This window comes from Mastomys coucha, unplaced genomic scaffold, assembly GCF_008632895.1.
Source record: "Mastomys coucha isolate ucsf_1 unplaced genomic scaffold, UCSF_Mcou_1 pScaffold12, whole genome shotgun sequence".
Taxonomy (NCBI): Eukaryota; Metazoa; Chordata; class Mammalia; order Rodentia; family Muridae; genus Mastomys; species Mastomys coucha.
In genome coordinates this window covers 35,132,083-35,152,179 of record NW_022196894.1, presented here as the reverse complement: position 1 = coordinate 35,152,179, position 20,097 = coordinate 35,132,083, and the positions used below count along the sequence as shown (strand labels likewise).

General features: G+C 34.1%; 1 protein-coding gene across 8 annotated transcripts in view; it reads left to right on the top strand.

The window, feature by feature from the left end:
- Stxbp5l (syntaxin binding protein 5 like) overlaps positions 1 to 20,097 on the top strand; it is a 268,083-nt gene that overhangs the window by 111,084 nt on the left and 136,902 nt on the right. For all 8 annotated transcript variants that reach the window (XM_031363837.1, XM_031363833.1, XM_031363831.1 and 5 more), the window contains exons 9-11: positions 3,697 to 3,820; positions 11,218 to 11,296; positions 17,283 to 17,437. In XM_031363837.1, coding sequence (XP_031219697.1) covers positions 3,697 to 3,820; positions 11,218 to 11,296; positions 17,283 to 17,437 — 358 coding nt within the window. The remainder of the gene's footprint in view (positions 1 to 3,696; positions 3,821 to 11,217; positions 11,297 to 17,282; positions 17,438 to 20,097) is intronic.

Genomic DNA, 20,097 nt, shown 5'->3' with positions numbered 1-20,097 from the left:
GTTTAACTCTTCTTCTGTTTTTACAGGCCTTTTGATTTTGTCTTTATTATTATTACCATTCTCTTATTTTCTCTTTATCCTCATTTCTACACCCAATATCCTAGGTTAAAATGCTTAACTGGTTATAGGAGTCTCTTAACATCTACCTTTCTGCATATTCTTCACTAACAAAGATTTTCTTTTTTAAAAAATTGTTTGTTTACATTTCAGTCATTGCCCCCCTCCTGGTTTTCCACCCTCATAATTCCTCATGCCATTCCTCCTCCCCCTTGGCTCCAAGAGGGTGCTCCCCCCACCAAACCTCCCCCTTCCCTGGGGCCTCAAGTCTCTCAAGGATTAAGTGCATCTTCCCCCACTAAGGTCTGACCAGGCAGACCTCTGCTATATTTGTGCCAGGGGCCTAATGACTGTATGTTCCTGGTTGGTGATTCATTCTCTGGAAGCTCCTGGGGTCTGGGTTAGTTGAGACTTCGGATTTTCCCATGGGGACGCTCTCCCCTTCAGTTTCTTCAATCCATCTATTTCAATCACAGGGGTCCCTGATTTCAGTCCAATGTTGGGTGTAAGGATCTGCATCTGTCCGACTAGTCAGCTGCTGGTAGTGCCTCTCAGAGGACAGCCATGTTCCGATCATGCATGTCCTTTTTCTTTCAAAAATCACATAATTCTCCACATCAGAACCTTTGAATGACTCTCTTGTTTGTTAGCAGGGTCTAGGTGTGAGAGCTAAGGCTGTGGTGCTTTTTTGTTTTTTCTTTTTTTATCTTTTTTTTTTTTTTTTTTTTTTTTTTTTTTTTTTTAGATTTATTTATTTATTATATGTAAGTACACTGTAGCTGTCTTCAGACGCACCAGAAGAGGGCGTCAGATCTCATTACGGGTGGTTGTGAGCCACCATGTAGTTACTGAGATTTGAACTCATGACCTTCTGAAGAGCAGTCGGTGCTCTTACCCGCTGAGCCATCTCACCAGCCCCGTTTTTTCTTTTTTTAAAGTACAATTTATTGTATCTTGATAAACAGTTAACACATTTGGAACCTGTTGCTCACTACCTTTTAATGTTATAATTTACTTCTTACCTTTAAGATTTTGCTCCTGTTATTTGCTTTCGCATGAACTCTCTTCTTGTCTCTTCTATATATCAAAATCCCATTAGTTCCTCAGGCACCAAAAAGCTATTTGAACTATTTAATTGGTCAATGATGAATATGCATAGAGGAGTTTAATTTTTGTTTGGAAATCCAATATCATATTGAAAAATAATTAGCCATGAAAAGTTACTTCCAGCTGGGTGTTTAGGATGTGAGTCTACTCCCAGCTCTTGGGAAGGTGAGGCAAAAGGATTAACACAAAGCTTCAGGCCACTCCAGACTAGAGAATGAACATTTTCTCAATAAACAAATAAGGAAAGGATTTCTTCTACAATGCCATTTTTCTTTATATCAATAATCCTTTAATAATCTCAGAAAATTTCTGTTTGACTGGAGTGAAATATTTTGAATCCATGGGGAACTTCCTATTTCCTTTTGTCAGATTACTATATAGTTTAGAATTTTTGTTTTCAGGAAAAAAATATCACAGCTGACAAAATATGACTAGTATTTTTCCTTCAAATTCTTTAATGCTCTCTATTTTTTTTAGCATTGGTTAATTGATAATTGGTTTCTAATAAGCCCCTGTTTTAATGAAAATAGTGTAATGTAATGAAATAAACAAAAATCAAATATGCACCATCATCTGAATTGCCAACTCCTTAGTTATGCACAGTTTTACAGTCCTGATCTCGGAAGCCCGACTGTTTGTATGGGTGCCCTGGTTACTGTAATTCTACCTTATACTTATATGATATATGTATATTAGGAAGTATGTTTTCATGGCTAATTATTTCTCAGTATAGTTTTGACTTTCCAAACAAAAATTCATCTATGACTATTCATCAAGCGACAGTTAGACTGCCCATATAATTTATACATATACATACACATATGCATACATATACACATACACCATCTACATGTACATCTATCATATACATATCTACACACACGTTATTTTTCTGTCTTCTTCATTGCGTAGGGTTTTACCGGGTTAGGATGAAGCCTTGGGTCTGGGTACTTCCTTATCCTTTACTTTTGTTGACCAAGTAGTTTTAAGAATTTTAAATTGACTGAGGTTCAATTAAAATTGACAAAAGAAGTGAGATTTTGTTTGAACTATCTGCAGAAAGGGAAAGAAATAGAGAAGAAAATGAAGACATTCCCTCTATAAATGCATTTGTTGGAGACTGGCTAAGAAAAAAATATAGTCTGCATAGAAATGGTGATTAGAGTAAGGGAGGAAAGGAAAAACAATATAAACCCTACAGGTCCAGAATTCATGCTGCCTTTTATACTCACTTTAATCCTATATTTTGAGGTCTACAGCATATTTTATATCTTTTCTTTTATTGATTAGTCATGGCAGCAGTTAGCTGTAACCCCAGTACTATACACACTGGCTGAAATTTTCATGCTTGGTTATATAAAGCATTCAGTTATGTAATTGTATCAGCGCATGTGTACTAAAAGTTCATGTTCACCTATACTGACTTTCTCTCCAATTTCTTTGAGGGAAAAGATGTTTTATATACCTTTCTGATTATTTTTGTCCGCTGAGACTTGTCTTATTGTACTTAACATATAACACAATGGATGCAATATGCTGTTAAGTTATCACAAAGAATATCACAGATTTGGAAATGTAGTATGAATTGCTTACTAATTCAGTAGACCTTTCTTTAAAATCTACTTTATAGATGATTCTGTACTATCACAGGGACTAATACAACTAAAACAATAATGTAATTATTGCCAACTCTTATCTAGTTCAAGACTATTGGGATGAACTTGAAATTTTTAAAAATTAAATCTTAGTTGCTTTAAATTAACTAGTATAGTATATGCTTGAGGCTAAACTGTAGCAGTTGAGAATATGGGTTCCAAAAGGAGTGTGACTTTAAAGAGCAAATGAATATCTGTCTCTGGGTCAGATTAGCATATGTAAACTGAGAAGTAACAATAAAGTAAAAACAATACATTTTATGTGATTAAGTCATATATATTATATACAATGCATATCATGGGATCTGGCATACAGAGTGCCCTCAGGTGCTAGCTCAACTTCTTTTAAAAATTATCTACTCTAAGTGATACTAGGCCTGTATCTTAGAAGAAATTATTTAGCCATACTTTATTTCTGTGTAAACAATTTTTCAGACAGGGATGGTAGGATATAGGAAGGGCATTGGATCTACAATAAAATGTTCTGGAATCTGAAGTTATTAAAATCTTGTCAGAACTACTCTTTATTTAAGGAAATTAATTTTCAAGGCCTCTAACAGGTTGAAGCCAAAGACAGCCTGGTCTAGCTCAGAAAAAAATTACTTTTAGCCGGGCAGTAGTGGCGCATACCTTTGATCCCAGCACTTGGGAGGCAGAGGCAGGCAGATTTCTGAGTTCGAGGCCAGCCTGGTCTACAGAGTGAGTTCCAGGACAGTCAGGGTTACACAGAGAAACCCTGTTTCAAAAATCCAAAAAAAGAAAAAATTAATTTGAACACATTATCAGTACATTAATTTATATCAAAATATTTTGGAAAATATAATGATGTGATATATCTACTTTCCCCCTGTACTTGTCTTTTATTTTATTTTATTAGGCTATTCATTCAATTGATTGGCATCATGAGGGCAAACAATTCATGTGCAGCCACTCAGATGGTAGCTTGACTTTATGGAACCTGAAAAGCCCAAGTCGACCTTTCCAAACCACAGTTCCACATGGTAAGACTCATGCTTTCAAAGAAACTATGGAGACCACAGAATTGCCTGCTCACAGCTTTAATTCTTCTGGTTTAGCTTCATTTATGTTACATACTGTTAATGGATATCTATTAGCTCTCCTATAGTGAGCGTATTTTAGGTCATGTGTTTTTTGCTGTCTTAGGAATAGTATGTCTAGTCTATTAGCATTAAATATAATTGCCACTAAGACTAGATTTAGGTCTACTTATTTACTTTCTGTTGTTTTTCACTATAATTTATTGCTTTTCTTTGCCTTTCTACTTTCAAGTTATTTAAATATTATAACAAAAACATTGTAATTTATTCATAGTCATTTTATCTTCATTATTTATCATTAAATGCAAGTATCACAATATGTTTTGTTAACTATTCAGTGTGTTTTAGAGCTAACATTAAAACACTTCATATAATATACAGACATCTTGTAACCAAATAGATCTATTTATCTTCATTATCACATATACTATAATTATATAGCATCTGCAGATATATTATACATTTTAAATGGTCACGGTATAACTAACAAATAAAATACTCTTTTATTATTGTATTTATTTTCTGAGTATTATTTGCATTTCATGTAGGCCTGGCAAAATGATTTCTGGAGCTTCTTTTGTTTGAAATAACCTTTTATCTTCCTTCATTCCTAAAAAAATTATCTTACTAGATTTAGATTTTTAGAAGATGTCAGGACATGAGCTGGGATTTGCTCTCATTTACTGGGAATTTATGTAATATAATGAATGCTTTAATGATATCCCATCATCCTCTAGCTTCAGTATTTTCTGTCTGAGAAGTCCTCAGTGTTTTGGACTTTGCCCCTACTGTGTACAATGTGTGTTGTCTTTCTTCTGATTGTTTTAAATAATTTTTATATCTGTGTGACAATTTAAAAATGTTATGCCTCAACTTGTTCCGGTTTGTTTTTGTTGTTTTTTTATTTGTTCTGTTAAGAGTTCTAACAAGCTTCTTACATTCACAACTTCATAATGGCTCCACAAAACTTGGGAAATTTCATATCGTGTATCTTTAATATATTTTTATGTTTCTCTTTCTGGGATATGAGTTAACTCTATTAGAACTTTTGATGTTGTGGCACACATCTCTCAGTCTTTATTTTTGTATTTGTTTTTGTCAATATTTTTGTTCCAAAGTTCAAAAAGTTAATTAGTTCTAACTGATTCATCATTTATTTAACTGCTTTTCCCCCTGCATTTTTATTCTATTTAACCTCTAAGATTTTATTTATTTCAGATAGTTTTTCCATTCAATACATGTTGCTTTTTAGAACTCTTCCAAGGTTTTCTTTTGTCATTTATTCTGAACAACTCACCTTCCTTTAATCATTGAGCTTAGATATAATCACCTCTTAAAAGCTTATGTTGGTAACATAATCTGCTTCACCTTGATAACCATGGCCCACACTTCCTACTCCTTCTAAGAATTTTGGTTCTACCTCATATACTGTAGATCTACAAGCATCTTATCTTCATTGTTTTATTGGTTACTCAGGATGTATAGTATAAAAGTAACAGTGTAAAACTTCATGTAAATGAAGCTATATAGTGTTAATGTGATATATCATTTATACTCTAGAATATATCTTCTTGCCCTCCTCTTATTTTAACCATCTGTCTTCTAAGTTTCTGAAAAAAATACTTCATTGTTTTTCTAGAAATCAAAATTTTCTACCATGAAGAAATAAACTATATAGCTTAAATAATTAAACAATTGTGCTTTAAAAGGAAATGTCCTCTTATGGGGAAATTGTTGATTTGTTTGGTTAGTTTTGTTTTTGAGACTGATTAAAGTTTGAACTTTGAGTCATCTATCTCCATCTCTCAGATGCTGGGATTACAGATATGAACTACCATGCTCAGCTTTTTTTTTTTTTAAAAATTGTAGTAAAAATTATATAGTATACAGTGTATTATGATAACATTATGTTAATGTTACAGACTATCTTGTAGGTAAATATGGCCAGATGATCACGTTTCAGTCAAAAAAAGACAAGATTATCTTTTCAAACACATGTGAATTTGTTTTTAAATGCCCATTTGTTAGATCGCCAATAAAATCTTAAATTCTTCAAAATAAAGTAGTAAGGCATTTATGTTTGATGATGAAATAAAATATAGTTAACTTAAATAAATATTACAAGGAACTATATATGAACTTTATATATACAGTTGAATTTAAAAATATTTAAAGAAGAAATTAGAACAAATTTCTACAATGTATAAAATATAGCATTGAAAATACTATGTACTCAAACTAGGAAATTCATTCAAGATAATTATTAGAGGAAAATTTGTAACTTCAAAACTTTTATGTATAAATAAAAAGGAAATCCTAAAGTTAAATAATCACTCAAAATCTAAAAACCAACAAACAAAAGCAACAGCAAAACAGAATAACAACAAAATAAGATAACGTGGTAGGATCAAATCATTCATATATCATAAAAGTTAATGGTAGTAAAAGCAAAACCATAGAACAAAGAAATAAAACACACATTGTTAAGATAATGAAGGAAAACAGACATTACCTTTAGCTAAGGTAAACAATGTACAGACCAGAAACATGAAAATAGAAATTACATGGGAACTGCAGAAATTAAAAAGTCAAAGATAAAATATCATGTCAAATTCATATTCTGTACACTTCTAATACACAATTAATAACATGGGGAAAATAGATAATTTCCTAGGAAAATATAAAATAATGAAATTTCATTCAATATTTTTTGTAAAAGTTCAAATACACATCTGTAGTGAGAGTTTAGGAATTTTTGTTTCTTTAAAAAACAAATATTATAAGAATATGTTTTCATTTTAATCCCGGGTGTGGGGATATGAGGCTGCTTCACATCAGGTGACTATGATTTGCCTCATGCTCAAGCAGAGGGTGGTTTTGCCAGCTGCAGATAGTTTCTGTGATTGTGTGACATTTGGAATTCTGGGGACTTCTTAGAGTGTATAAATGCTGGAGCCCTGATACACAAGATCAGTAGTTGGTGGTAGTTCAGGGAGTAGTTTGTCAGTTGAGGTTTATTAGTAGTAGTATTCAAAAATAAAACAAGAGAAAAGTAGATTTAAGGATCTCTATCTCTCTCCATCCTCTTTCTCTATCCCTCTATCATTCTTTCTTTCCTATCTAGTGACTGGGGGTGAAGCCTTGGTAAGGAATAATGGGTGGGAAAAGAAGAACCCACAAAGTAGCAAATATAAAGTGATTATTAATATTCTGCATGTATAATTAGTGCTGGAAACTAAAAGGGCAGCAGCTACTTCTTAATCAGTGAGTTCCCCAAATAACTACAGAGACTTTCTAAATTTTAAAGCTTAAGCCTTAGCTGGGCAGACTCTCAACTAGCTCATCTAAGTTAGCCCAAACACCTAGCCTCATCCAGTCATGTGGCTAGCTATACGTTCTAGGCCCATAGTCATGTCTGTCTCCTCTCATGTCTCCTGGGGAAAGGGTCTTCCCTTTTCTTCCTCCCAGAGTTCCTTTCACATTCCAGAAAATTGCATTTTCTACTTCTTGCCCAGCTAATTGGCCTGCATATTTTTATTAAAGCCAATCAAAGAATTCCTTAGGTAGGTAGGTGAGGAAAGGCAGAGATATAACTTCACATAGTGTCCCCCAACATGCAAAGACCAGCTACAAGCAAAGAAGAAATGAGAAGAAAGAAATTAAATTCACTGATGTCTCTTTCTTCCTTGTCCCCATTTTCTTTCTCTCCTATCTAGTGTTAGGTAATAAAACCAGTGGGGATAAAGCATGGGAAAATGAAGAACCCACAAAATAGTTAAGATAAGCTACAAATAGTGCCCAACATGAGGCTCAAATGTTAAGGATAAAAATAGAAATTTTAATTTCAAATGCCATAGAGGAAATGGCAGGGGATGAAGGCATGGAATTTCTTTTTTAAAATGCCAAGAAAAAATTGATTGTGTCTGCTATCTCTGAGATATCCCTGATTTGTGTCCACAGGGGATTTTCTGTTTTTTTTTTTTTCTCCTTCATATATTTTGTTTAAACACAGTTAGAATGGCTGAGCAGCTGGAAAAATTTCAGATGGAAATGGAGAGGCCTGAGAAACAAACAAAAAATGGCTGAAATGAGAAAACAAAAGGGGTTACTCTTCTCTCTCTTTTCTGAAAGGGTTGCAGAAATGGCAGGGCAACCAGAGAGGTTGAGGGTGGAGGTGAAAGCACTTGGAATATGAGGAACAGCCATAAAGAAAGAATGAAAAGGCTCAGTCCTGCTGACTGGGCAACAGATCAGGAGTTTCCTGCAGGAGGAAAGAGGGAATGAAACTGGGTAGTCAGGTCAGAGAAAAGCTGAGAAAGCAGGAGAGCAATCTGATTAAACAGTCTGTTTCAAGAGAAAGGGTTAATCTCGAACTCAACGTGCAGCCAGAGTTGGAGGATGGTCAGCCTGGGGTTACGAGATCACCATCAATTTTCCCAGTAGTCATAAGCATATACTTGTTAATGTTGTAGAACAAGGCTATGCAGAGATAGATGGCATCCTATAGAAATGATAGACCTAAGATGGTTTAAAGATGCTGTGATGATAGGATGCATCTGCCTTATGTGAAACAAATTGTAAATAACCAGGATAAATACTCATCATTATTCCTCAAGACTGCAAGCAATTGTACCCGAGGCTGGTCCACAACTGCAATGGTTAATGTGGAGGAGGGAAGAAGCTTAGGCTATTGAACAGTGAAATAGAGTGAGAAAAATGAATATAGTAAAAGATCAGTTGCTGGGCAACAGGCAGAACTCTGATATACAAGAACAGACGCAATCTGAGGATGCTACTATAGAATAATGCCACTTAGTAGCTTTAAGAGCTTAGGACAAAATTGAGGAGCCTGGGAGAAAATCCATCTCGTTTATAAAGATTATCCAAGGCTCTGGAGAAACCCTCACTGATTTCTTTTACAGCAATTAGTCTCAGCTATGAACAAAGGTGTATCAGATCCAAGATGGGTTATAGAGACCTTGGTGTGTGAAAATGCTCATACCAAATGTTAAAAACTTATTAAAACATTAAAGACATGAGCAGTACCTATAGACAAGTGGAAAAGGGATAAGGCTGATATTGGTTCTAACACGTACCATGCTAATCAGTCTAACATGCATGACCATGCTAATCGGTCAAGCTATAGCTAGTGCCTAGTGCTTCAATTATGGGAAACTTGGTCATGGCAAAGAGATTGTGAACAAGCCACCAAAGGTCTCAGATCTCAAAACGTCCAGTGCTTTCATTGTGGGAAATACAGTCATTTGTAACAAAATTTTGAACAAGGAATCTCGCAGGGCAATAATTTTTCTAAATATAAACCAGAAAGAAGGTCTAAGCTTCCAGGGTGTGTAGGCAATGTGGTAAGGCAGGGATTGCCGTTGGACCAATGAGTATAGGTCCAGAAGAGATATTCAAAGTAATTTCTTACTGGCAGAAAATGGCCTTTGGGGCCTCGCAGCAAAAAGTATGAATCATGTGAGTTAAATAAGCCTATATACTGTAACAGTATGTTAATATCAGAATGCTATATGCTATAACAGTATGTTAATATCAGAATGTTATATGCTATAGCAGTATGTTAATATCAGAGTGCTATATACTATAGCAGTATGTTAATATCAGAATGCTATATGCTATAGCAGTATGTTAATATCAGAGTGGAGGCAAACATAAGTTTTGCATTGAGATGCGGGTTTGTTTATATTTCCACAGGAAATGAAAAGCTGTGGATACCATTAGAACTAACAAAGATTAGAATTAAGCAGGAGGGGTCTCCTGAAAACCTTGGCCACTGACCCAAAAAGTGGTTATTTCATTGAAAATGTTTCTGCACACAGCACACATCTGTGACCCTTTGCTTTTAGCCTGAAAAACACCTCTTATTACAGTATTCTTGGTGAGACAGCTCTGGTGCTATAATTTTAAATATGTTTTGTCTGTCACTAATTTCTTTTTGGTATATCATACCATAATTTTTATATTTTTGTTGTTAAATCTAGTTAGTTCTAGACATATTAGAATTTAATTACTCCTATGTGCCCTGACACTTAACATATAGTACTTGGAATATAAAGAATGCCAGTAATTCAAAATGATGATACTGTTGCTTTACACAACCTAACATTTAAGCAGGTATTGACAAGAGAAGAAAAAAACAAACAAACAAAAAATCCCCAAACCAAACTCTTTCCCCATAGTAAACTGTTAGATGTAGAAATTGAATATTAATCGTACCTTACAACCTGAGTTCAATGCCTGGGACTCACATGGTGAAAGGAGAGAACTGATTGTTCTCTGACCTCTGTATGTGTACTATGGCACATGTGTGCCCTCTCTACATGCAGTAAATCAATCAACCAATCAATCATCATTCAATCCAAGTAATAACATTTTTTAAATGGAATGGAATGATTTTGTAAGTCCATCATATGTTTACATCACAAGACTTTCTTCAATATGAAAGTTTCCTTCTACTATAGATAAAATATTGGGTATGATTTTATTCTTTTTTATTTCTCTTTCTTGTTCTTTTTTTTCTTGTGAAGGAGAGGGAAACAGGATCTTATGTAGTTTATGTTAGATTTGAACTCTCAAGTCTCCTGCCTCAACCTCCTGAAGTGTTGGGATTACAGTAAAAAATAACACATTTTTTAATAATAATATATTTTATTATGCATGTATGTTTAAGTCCTAAAATTTATTCTTTGAGCATAAGTAACTGAAATAACTTTATAAGAAACTACATTCATATTTAGAGAGTTCAAAGCAGCAAAAGTGACTAATAAATGAACATTTGTAAGTTTATATGTTTGAATTTTATAAGAATGAAACTTATAAGTAACTTCATTGATTATATAGCAGTCCATTGATATGAATCTAAAGCATATGAGCTTAGTATTAGAATGCATAGGCTTATGTCAGATACAAGTACTTTAAGAATAAGTCAATACCTTTAGCTTAACCTGATGTTACTATGCACTAACTCTTAAAAGTAACCAGTTTAATAATATAGTAGAACTAAAATAATAAAATTACTCCAGATTTAATTATCATTGATGGAAATATAAAATATTACTTATATTATTCTCTTCTGAAATCTGCAATAAAACTGTGCTTGAGCCTTTGGGTTCCGTTGTGTTTATATCACCTGTTACAGTGTAAACTGTCCAAGGATGATTATTGTGGTGCAAGAAGCTACATGAATCATCCCTAGAGACTTGTAGAATTCTTTTGCTTAATTATACTATTATCACATGTTTACATTTCTTCATTGAAAATTTAAAGTTCTCATGGATCAATATAATTTAAATTAGATTTAATTTTTTTTCTTTCATTAGGAAAAAGTCAAAGAGAAGGAAGAAAGTCTGAGTCTTGTAAACCTATTCTTAAAGTAGAGTACAAAACGTGCAGGAACAGGTATGTGGTTGTACTATGTGAATATGTGATGTGTCTGAGGGATAGGAGAAGGAAAGCAATATGTAATAATTTGGTATATTTTATAATTATAAATTATTAATCCTCTAAATCAATAGCCTAATTTATTGATTATTACTATTAAAATATCAAATAGTTCATCCTATTTATATTTATCATCATATATTTCAATTCTAATAATTGAGGACTTTTGAACCATTTATAATACTGGTAACATATTTATTAAGCTAAATCTATGCATCTGTTGATTCCTTCTGAGATTTAAATACATAACCTGATCATGATCACTCCAAACTTAGGATCTTACATTTTGAAACTGGAAAGTTAACCTTTAGTTGAAGTTATATATATTGTCATAATTGAAAAAAATCTAAAATTTAAGATGTATAAGATAAAATTACATTTGATATAGTTTTATTACATTTATAGGTACTATATTCAGTTCTTCTGCATAGCTTTTTAAATTAACATTAATCATTAATGAAATTTTTTTCACCCAAATGAGTGTGATAAACCTTTCCTGAACATTTGTTATTATTATTATTATTATTATTATTATTATTATTATTAAGCATCTATATTTACACATGTGTGTGTGTGACTTGTGTGTGTTTGGGAGAGCATGCTACAGAGCTTATGTGAAGGTCAGAGACAAGCTTATGGAATCAGTTCTTTCCTTCCACCTTTGGGTGGGTTCCAGTGGTCCAGCTCAGGTGCCAGGCTGTGCAGCAAGCATCCTGGCCTGCTCTGCCATCTTCTCAGCCCTTCACACTGTAACTATGAACCGAAAGATCCTACTTTTTGTTAGTTACTTGCTCACACTGTAATTTGTTTTTGTCATCATAGATAGAATTGTATTTGTAAAACTTCTTTTTAAGTTTTAGTAGTATAAAATCATGATAAATTAGCAATATCTCTTTAGCAGGCCAGTTTAATTTATTGCATAAAGTAATAAAACACTTCATATTTACACCCACATTTTGGATGGTAACACAATTTCACATACTTCTCTTCTAAGTAGCATTTATAACTAAAACTTTTCCTCAGCCTTTGTGCTAAGTAGTATTTTTATCACTTGTTATATTATAAAGTCTAGATAACACTGAGGTTCAACAAATTATATTAATAATCTCAAGCAGCTTCCGAGCAGTTGGATTTAGGTTTTCCTTTTCGCCTGTGTATTTTTTCAAAAGATTTTTTTTTTCTTTTTCAGTCTTGGGCTGACCTATGGACTCTTACTAATATTCACTGAATTATCAATTAGCATTCAGCCTCTTCTATCGATTGCAAATCTGGAAAATAAAACAGCAAACTGAGAGCAAAGAGTTTCATGGGGTGACTGAGAGATTTTCCCATGAAAAACTTACGATCCATGAATTTTATGGCTTCTATTTTGCTACAAAATTGTCATTTTGAAACTGTACCTTTATGAAATGCTCCACAATATTCAATTTGCCTCAGCTGGTTTTAACTGTATATCACACATTATGTAATTTCATTTGTTTCCTAAAAAACAAAATTGCTACCAGTGTTTGAATTTATTAGGCTCTAGTGGCAATGACCAAGACAAAAGCTTATGTCTTTTAAATGAGAAATAGCATTATAGAATTTTGCTTTGGGGGCAGAGAAAAGAATGAGAGTATATAGTTTAGCTGTAAATATTATCAACTTTCTATTAATCAAATTTAGGGAAATAAAAATTAAAAACAAACAAACAAGAAGAAATCAAGAGAACATCAAACCCAGCCTTGAAGGCAGTAGCTCTAGCTAGAGAAATCAGGAAAATTCTTTGGGGAAAGAATTTCAGAGAGAGGATTGAAGGATGAAAGTAAAGAAGGTACTTTAGGGATAAGGACCTCAAATAAAGCAGTATAAAGTCATGATTGATATCACCAACTTTGCAGTAACATGGTTATGAGATTTTTAATTATATCATAATCTTTAGTTCCATCACCAGTAATACCTGACATCCTGTGATGCTCTTGAAGACTAGATGAAAAAATGCATAAAGCATTTTTATGGCTATCATAAGCACTACCATGAAAAAGAGGGCACAGTTTCTTAATAAATCGAATTATTGCTGCTATTATCATTAGAGCCATGGAATTCTATATTGTTAGGTGTATTTGATTAGTTTTTTCAAATTGTTTTATTTATTTACATTCCAAATGTTGCTCCCTTTGCTTTATTAGTATTCTAACTATAATAATTCTATTTATAAAGTGAAATAAACATGTTATTGATCACATTTACTACCATTCCAATAATATACACTGCATGCATGTTATTTATTATTTTTATAAAAATCACCTTTAAAAATTTATACAGAGGATAAAGGTCAGAGGTGTACTAGACTTATGAAAAGTGAAAGATGTGGCCACAGAAGCAATGAGAGCTCTCTAAATCATACACACACACACACACACACACACACACACACACACACACACACACACACACACACACACATACACACACATGCTCTTGTTACCAGATTGTGTCAGATTATTATTATTATTATTATTATTAAGTCTTTTTAAATTTTATTTATTTTATGTATGTGAGTACACTGTGACTCTCTTCAGACACACCAGAAGAGGGTATTGGATCCCATTATAGATGGTTGTGAGCCATGTGGTTGCTGGGAATTGAACTCAGGACCTTTCGAAGAACAGTCAGTGCTCTTAACCGCTGAGCCATCTCTCCAGCCCCTATTACTATTATTTACTCTTTTTATTACAGTCCAGTTGTTATTGCCTTCCCAGTCCACTGAGTGTCAGATTTTTACAGCAGAACATGGTTTTCTTTTTAAAGCAGAGACTTTGTTCAAACACATTGCTATCCTCCCTGATAATCATTTCAAATCAGAAAGTCTGACAGGGGCTGCTACAAATTCTGGTTATTGCTGATGCTGGACCACACTTTAAAAAAATAGATACATTGATGAAAATAAATGGTAAGAAATGAAAGTAACCAGAAAAAGAGAGAGACAATGATGACACAAATATCTAGAACGTAAAAGGAATCCTAATGAAACCTTTCCTGGTCACTGTTCTATTGCTGTGAAGAGACATCATTGTCAAGACAACTCATAAAAAAAGCGTTTAAATGGGGGCTCGCTTCCAATTTTTGAGCGTTAGTCTATGATTATCATGAAAGGAAGCATGTCAGCAGGAAGGTAGTACTGGAGAAGTAGCTGAAAGTACATTCTGATGCACAGGCAGCAAGCAAGAGAGACAGTGGGTCTGATGTGGACCTTTGAAACCAACCAACTCCTACAAGGCAGCATCTCCTAATCTTCTAATCCTTAAATAGTTCCTCTCCCCAGTAACTAATCTGACTAACATTCTAACATGTGAGCCTATAGGGGGCATCTTCATTCAAACCACCAAAGAAACAGAATAAAAACGGTATAGGTTTTTGGCAAGTAGAAAATAGATATGAAAACTAAGTAAAACAGCCCAATGTGGGAGCTTGGGGACATGGTTCAGCAATTAAGAGCACTTACTGCCTTGCAGAAAACCTAGATTTGGCTCCCAGCATCTACACGTCAGCTCACAATTGTCTGTTAATCCAGTTTCGTGGACTCTGATACATTCTTCTGGCCTCTGCCTGCTCCTGCATTTATACAGTACATATAAATTCATGCAAACACACACACAATTTTTATGAAAAGTAAACAACTATTTCAACAAAGCCACACCTATAGTGACACATCTATTCCAAGAAAGCCATGCCGTTCCAGTGACACGCCCACTCCAACAAGGCCACACCCACTCCAATAAGGCCACACCTACAGAGATACACTCCAACAAGGCCTTGCCCGCTCCAACAAGGTCATGCTTCCTCCTAGTCCATTGTGTACCTACATTCACTATTTTTTGTTAGTTTGTTTTTAAATTTAAAGTCCAGATTTTACTCCCCTCCTGGTCTACTCTCTGACTGTTCCATATCCCATACCTCCTCCCTACCCCTTCATGTGCCCCACTCCCACCCTAGCAGATCTCTAAACTCCCTGGGGTCTCCAGTCTCTTGAGGGTTAGGTGCATCTTCTCTGACTAAACCCAGACCTGGCAGTCCTCTGCTGCTGTGCTCCTAATCCAGTGTGTACCTACATCCACTATTAAAAATAACCTTTATTATATGTACTTAAGGTTTATAGCACATGTTATTGGATAGATGGAACTATACTTCAAATGGTGGGGAATATGCTTTCTAATATTAGGGGGTTTTCACTCACTTTGTCAAATCACTCATTCTCATCGCCAATGTAAGACTCAGAGAAGAGAAGAGCCCTTTGGCCTGATTTGCTTATAATTCAAATAATTGTGTAAACATAAATTTTAAAGAAAAATCAGAATAGGTATTTTATATGTAAATGTGATATAAATATTAAAACTCATATTGTTTTTGTTGTTCTTTGCTTAGCGTAAGATTAACAAGTGATTGCACAATACAAAATGAAGAAGAGGAGCTGCAATGACTTGCGGAGACAGGCAACATCTTAGTTTAGCCAATAGAGAGTGGAAGTGGGTTACTTAGAAGAGCAGACTTTCAAAGGATGCAGAGTCTCTAGTTCTTTTTAAAATGTATTTGGAGAGGGATACTTTCAGTTAGGCAATTACATGAAAATGCTTCTTTATTAACATGAAATGTACATTGAGTTTAGAGAAGAAAAATGAAATGTTATGAAACTATAGACAGCTGTAATATTTATAATTACTGAAGGAAACCTTATCGGGTTAGTTACTTCGTGCCATTGTAACAAAGTACAGGAATAAATATCTTAAGGTCGAAAGACCTATTTGGCTTTAGGTTGCAGAAGGCTCTGTCTCTCATTGGCTGACTCCATTTATTTTAGTCTTGTGTCTCAGCAAATTAAAATCACTGCAGAAAGGCACACATGGCTTATGTTATATCAGCCAAGAGGCAGTGAGAAGAGAGAAAGCCTTGCTGGTTCCCTTTCTCATTCCTCCATCCTGGACGGCAGACTGTTGGACAGCACTGCTTACATTCCGCACAGGTCTTCCCTCATGACCTTTAGTTTCTAGTCCACATGACAGTTGTCCCTGTAAATGCCCTACCACACACATACAGGAATGCTTTTCTTAACTGGGCCAAACAGCCTCAATACAAACAAGTTATGGACTGAGCAGCAGGTGTGAGCATGTGTGTGTGTGTGTCTCTGTGTGTGTGTGTGTGTATGTATACATGTACAAACAATTAAAGAAAAAGAGCGCCTAATTTGAGGGCAAAGAAGAGTACATAAAAGGAGTTGGAGGGAAAAAGGGGCAAGGGAAAAATGATGTAATTGTATTTTAATGTCAAAATAAAATATTAAAGTAATAGACTAAAATTTTATATAGATTTACTAGAGTCAGATAAAGTTTTCTGAGTGTGCATAAAATTGTTTAGGAGATATTTTTCTGATAAATTATTATTCCCCTACATATATTATTCTCTCCATAAACTTCTTGCTACAGAAGCTTCATCATCTAGAATTTTTATCTTTTCATTTAACATTCTCAGCTTTCCACTGTGATATTTCATTTTATATCAAAATTTGATTCCTTTTCATCTTAGAGATTTGGATCCCAAATACTTACTCATTAACTGAATATTATAACAGAATCTTATGCTCTAATGATAGTCATAATAGAATTTGGCACCCAAATTTGTGCATATATGTGCCTTTGAGAATCAGTATTTCCACTTCTCTCTGTCTTGTCTTTCTCCAGTGCCACCCAAATATCTTTACACTTACCTATGAGTTATTCTCATAACTAGAATATATATCCAGAAAAGGGAGAATGATAAAGTAGTCAACCGTTGGTTAAGAAGCTAGAGTTGGAAAGGCCATTCATATTATAGATAATCTCCTCTGAACCTATCATTTAAGGACTTATGTTTTCACTTGGTGCTATTTAAAAGAATGTAGTCTCATTATTCCTTCTCCTCCCCCATGTAGCGAACCATTTATAATATTCTCTGGCGGGCTGTCATATGACAAAGCTTGCAGAAGACCAAGTTTAACTATCATGCATGGAAAAGCAATTACAGTACTTGAAATGGATCATCCTATTGTTGAATTTCTAACTTTATGTGAAACGCCCTATCCAAATGGTAAGTGGATAAAATGAAATGTTTAATTTTCAAAAAAAAATCATTTTTTTAAAATGAAAAGTTCCTAATGAAATTAAGGTTAAATATTTTCAGTTTTGGCAGCAGACATCCACTGTGGTACCACCCCTGTGAGCTACAGTTGCTGGCGCAGGCTCTGCACTTGCACCTACTTGGCAGACTGGAAGTAAGACAGATGTAGTGCAGCAGTGCTGGCGTTTCAGGTTCTAATACCAGGTAAGTGCTTTAAACTTTGATAAGGATGGTGGAAGCTGAGCTGGGAGGGTCCGATAGGGGTCCGGGGTGAAGTCACTTGGGGAAACTGAGGTCTCCTAATAGTCTCTCCTAGACCAGCTCCACCCATCCCATCCCAATGCCAATCAAAGTTAAAGCACTTACCTGATATCAGTGATCTGTAACTCTGGTGGTGCTGCCTCTCTTTCACATCTGGCTTGGCTTCAGATGCAGCTGCAGCACATCTGATTACTCTAGGATTGCTGATGTATGGTCAGTGATTTATTTTAATTCGGACAACAGTCATAAGGCCATCAAGAGGGAAGATGCATGTGTATGTTTATCATCTTGAATAAAGATACAAAACCTTTTGTAAACATAAAAGCTAGTCTAAACTCACATAAAAGTAAAATCTAATTGTGATAAAGTATTATAACAAGATTTAAAAAATTAAAATGGTTAAAATATAAACCATAAGTATGCATTTATAATGAAAACAGTATTAATATACATTACTACATTTTCAAAAGGGGACTGGTAGCTATACGGCAAAGACTACTGGACTTGGGACAAAATATTTGGATTTATGATTTACTTTGCCATTTATTAGCTATTAAGTAATATTTATATTACTTAATATGCAGATGTTTTAATATCCACATGTTTTATTTATCATGTATAGAAAGGGAATAATATTACCCCAATATGATTAGTGTAAAGGCAAATGAACATATTTTGTTAACTACAAAAGTATGTATGTTGTGTTTAATTGCTAAATATTTTGATTTTCTTTAAATTATTTAGCTTCATATTTAAATATGTAATAAATAAAATCAATGTAGAAATTTATTTTCACAGTTCCCAGAGAAAAATAACCTGCATTTTAAAGTAATCAACATATATTTATTAATGGTGCTCTGGCCTCATGCTACAAGGGCTTGTTAAGTTTAGAGAAGTATGAACATAATCTTTACAGAAACTGCATAAAGTCTGATTGGATCCATGAAATGTGAATTGTTAAGTTGGAGTAATACATGATTATAGTGCTGAGTTACATGGTTTATAGGATAAATAACCTACTATTTTATAGCTGGTTAAATGACTGAAATGTTTGTGAAATTTCTCACTGAGAAACAGGACTTAAGCATACCTCCTTAGTGAGAATATGAAGTAAAGGTTTTATAAACTGTGGGTTTGATAAGATCAAGTTAGAAGAAAGCGTCTAAGCTTTTAGAAGATGTCTGGGGAGACACAGAAGAACTCTGAGGAAATACCAACCTGAAAGAAAGCACTAGTTTTAGTAGGGTTTGCCCAGCGAATAGGTAGGTTTCAAGAGAGACTCTCAAAATCCAAACTGCAGCAAAGACATTTGTAAATAGTATAAACACTTAATGTAACTGGGTGTGCTCACAACTGGGGAGACAAGCAAGAGGATTGCTGTGAGTTCAAGGCCAGCCTGAGCTACATAGTGAGCTTTAGTACCGCTTGTGCTATAGTGTGTGAGAGACCCTGTTTCAAAATAATCAAAAACAAAACAAAATTTAAACGCAAACCATTTCATGTTTCATACAGTCACAGGTTATTTGTTTTTGTTTTCTTTTGTTTTTAATCATTTTTAATTTATTTTTCTCTCATATATTACATTCCCACCACTGTTTCTCCTCCCTTTTCCTCTCCAGTCCCTTCCCCCTACCCTAGCCCCCACCCCTGATCTACTCCTCCTCTATCTCCCTTCTGAAAAGGGAAGCTTCCCATAGATATCAACCAAACATGGCTTACCAAGTTGTAGTAGAGGAAAGATGCCTAGTCTCACAGGCTTTGTTGTTGCTTTTATTTTGTTAAACAAAGGATAGTAAGACTGAGCAGAGTTACTACTAGAGAGCAAAAAATAGAAAAATATTTTACAATATTTATTCTTGATTTATCATGATTTAAATGTTCTTTGGAGTTGTGAATATGGATAACAAAGGTTAGAGACACCTAGGAAGGGAATGTGGAAGAAACAGAAAATAAAAATAAAAATACAGAACTAAAATCTAAAGTTAGGAAAATTCCTCCAATCAACAGTACTGAGATATATCTGAAATAGAAGTTCAGAGTCTATTGTTGCAAAGATCAGACATTATATGCCTTGTGCTTGTAGTCTTCTGGACTGTAATATAATATAATGTTTTTAATAAAGAATAAATCTGCTAAGTCATGTATATTCTCCTACAAATGGATGAATAAGTCTGTTTTTCAGAAAACTGATAAAGATGATTGAACTTTTCTTTTGTCATACTTAAGGAGAAGTGGTCTTATGATACTCATGGTACTATGAATATATTAATTACTCAAATGTATTTTAATTATTCAAACACTAGATATATCAAAGCACCAGAAAAGACTACAATATATGGCATTACATAATTAAATTTCTCACAGCTTTT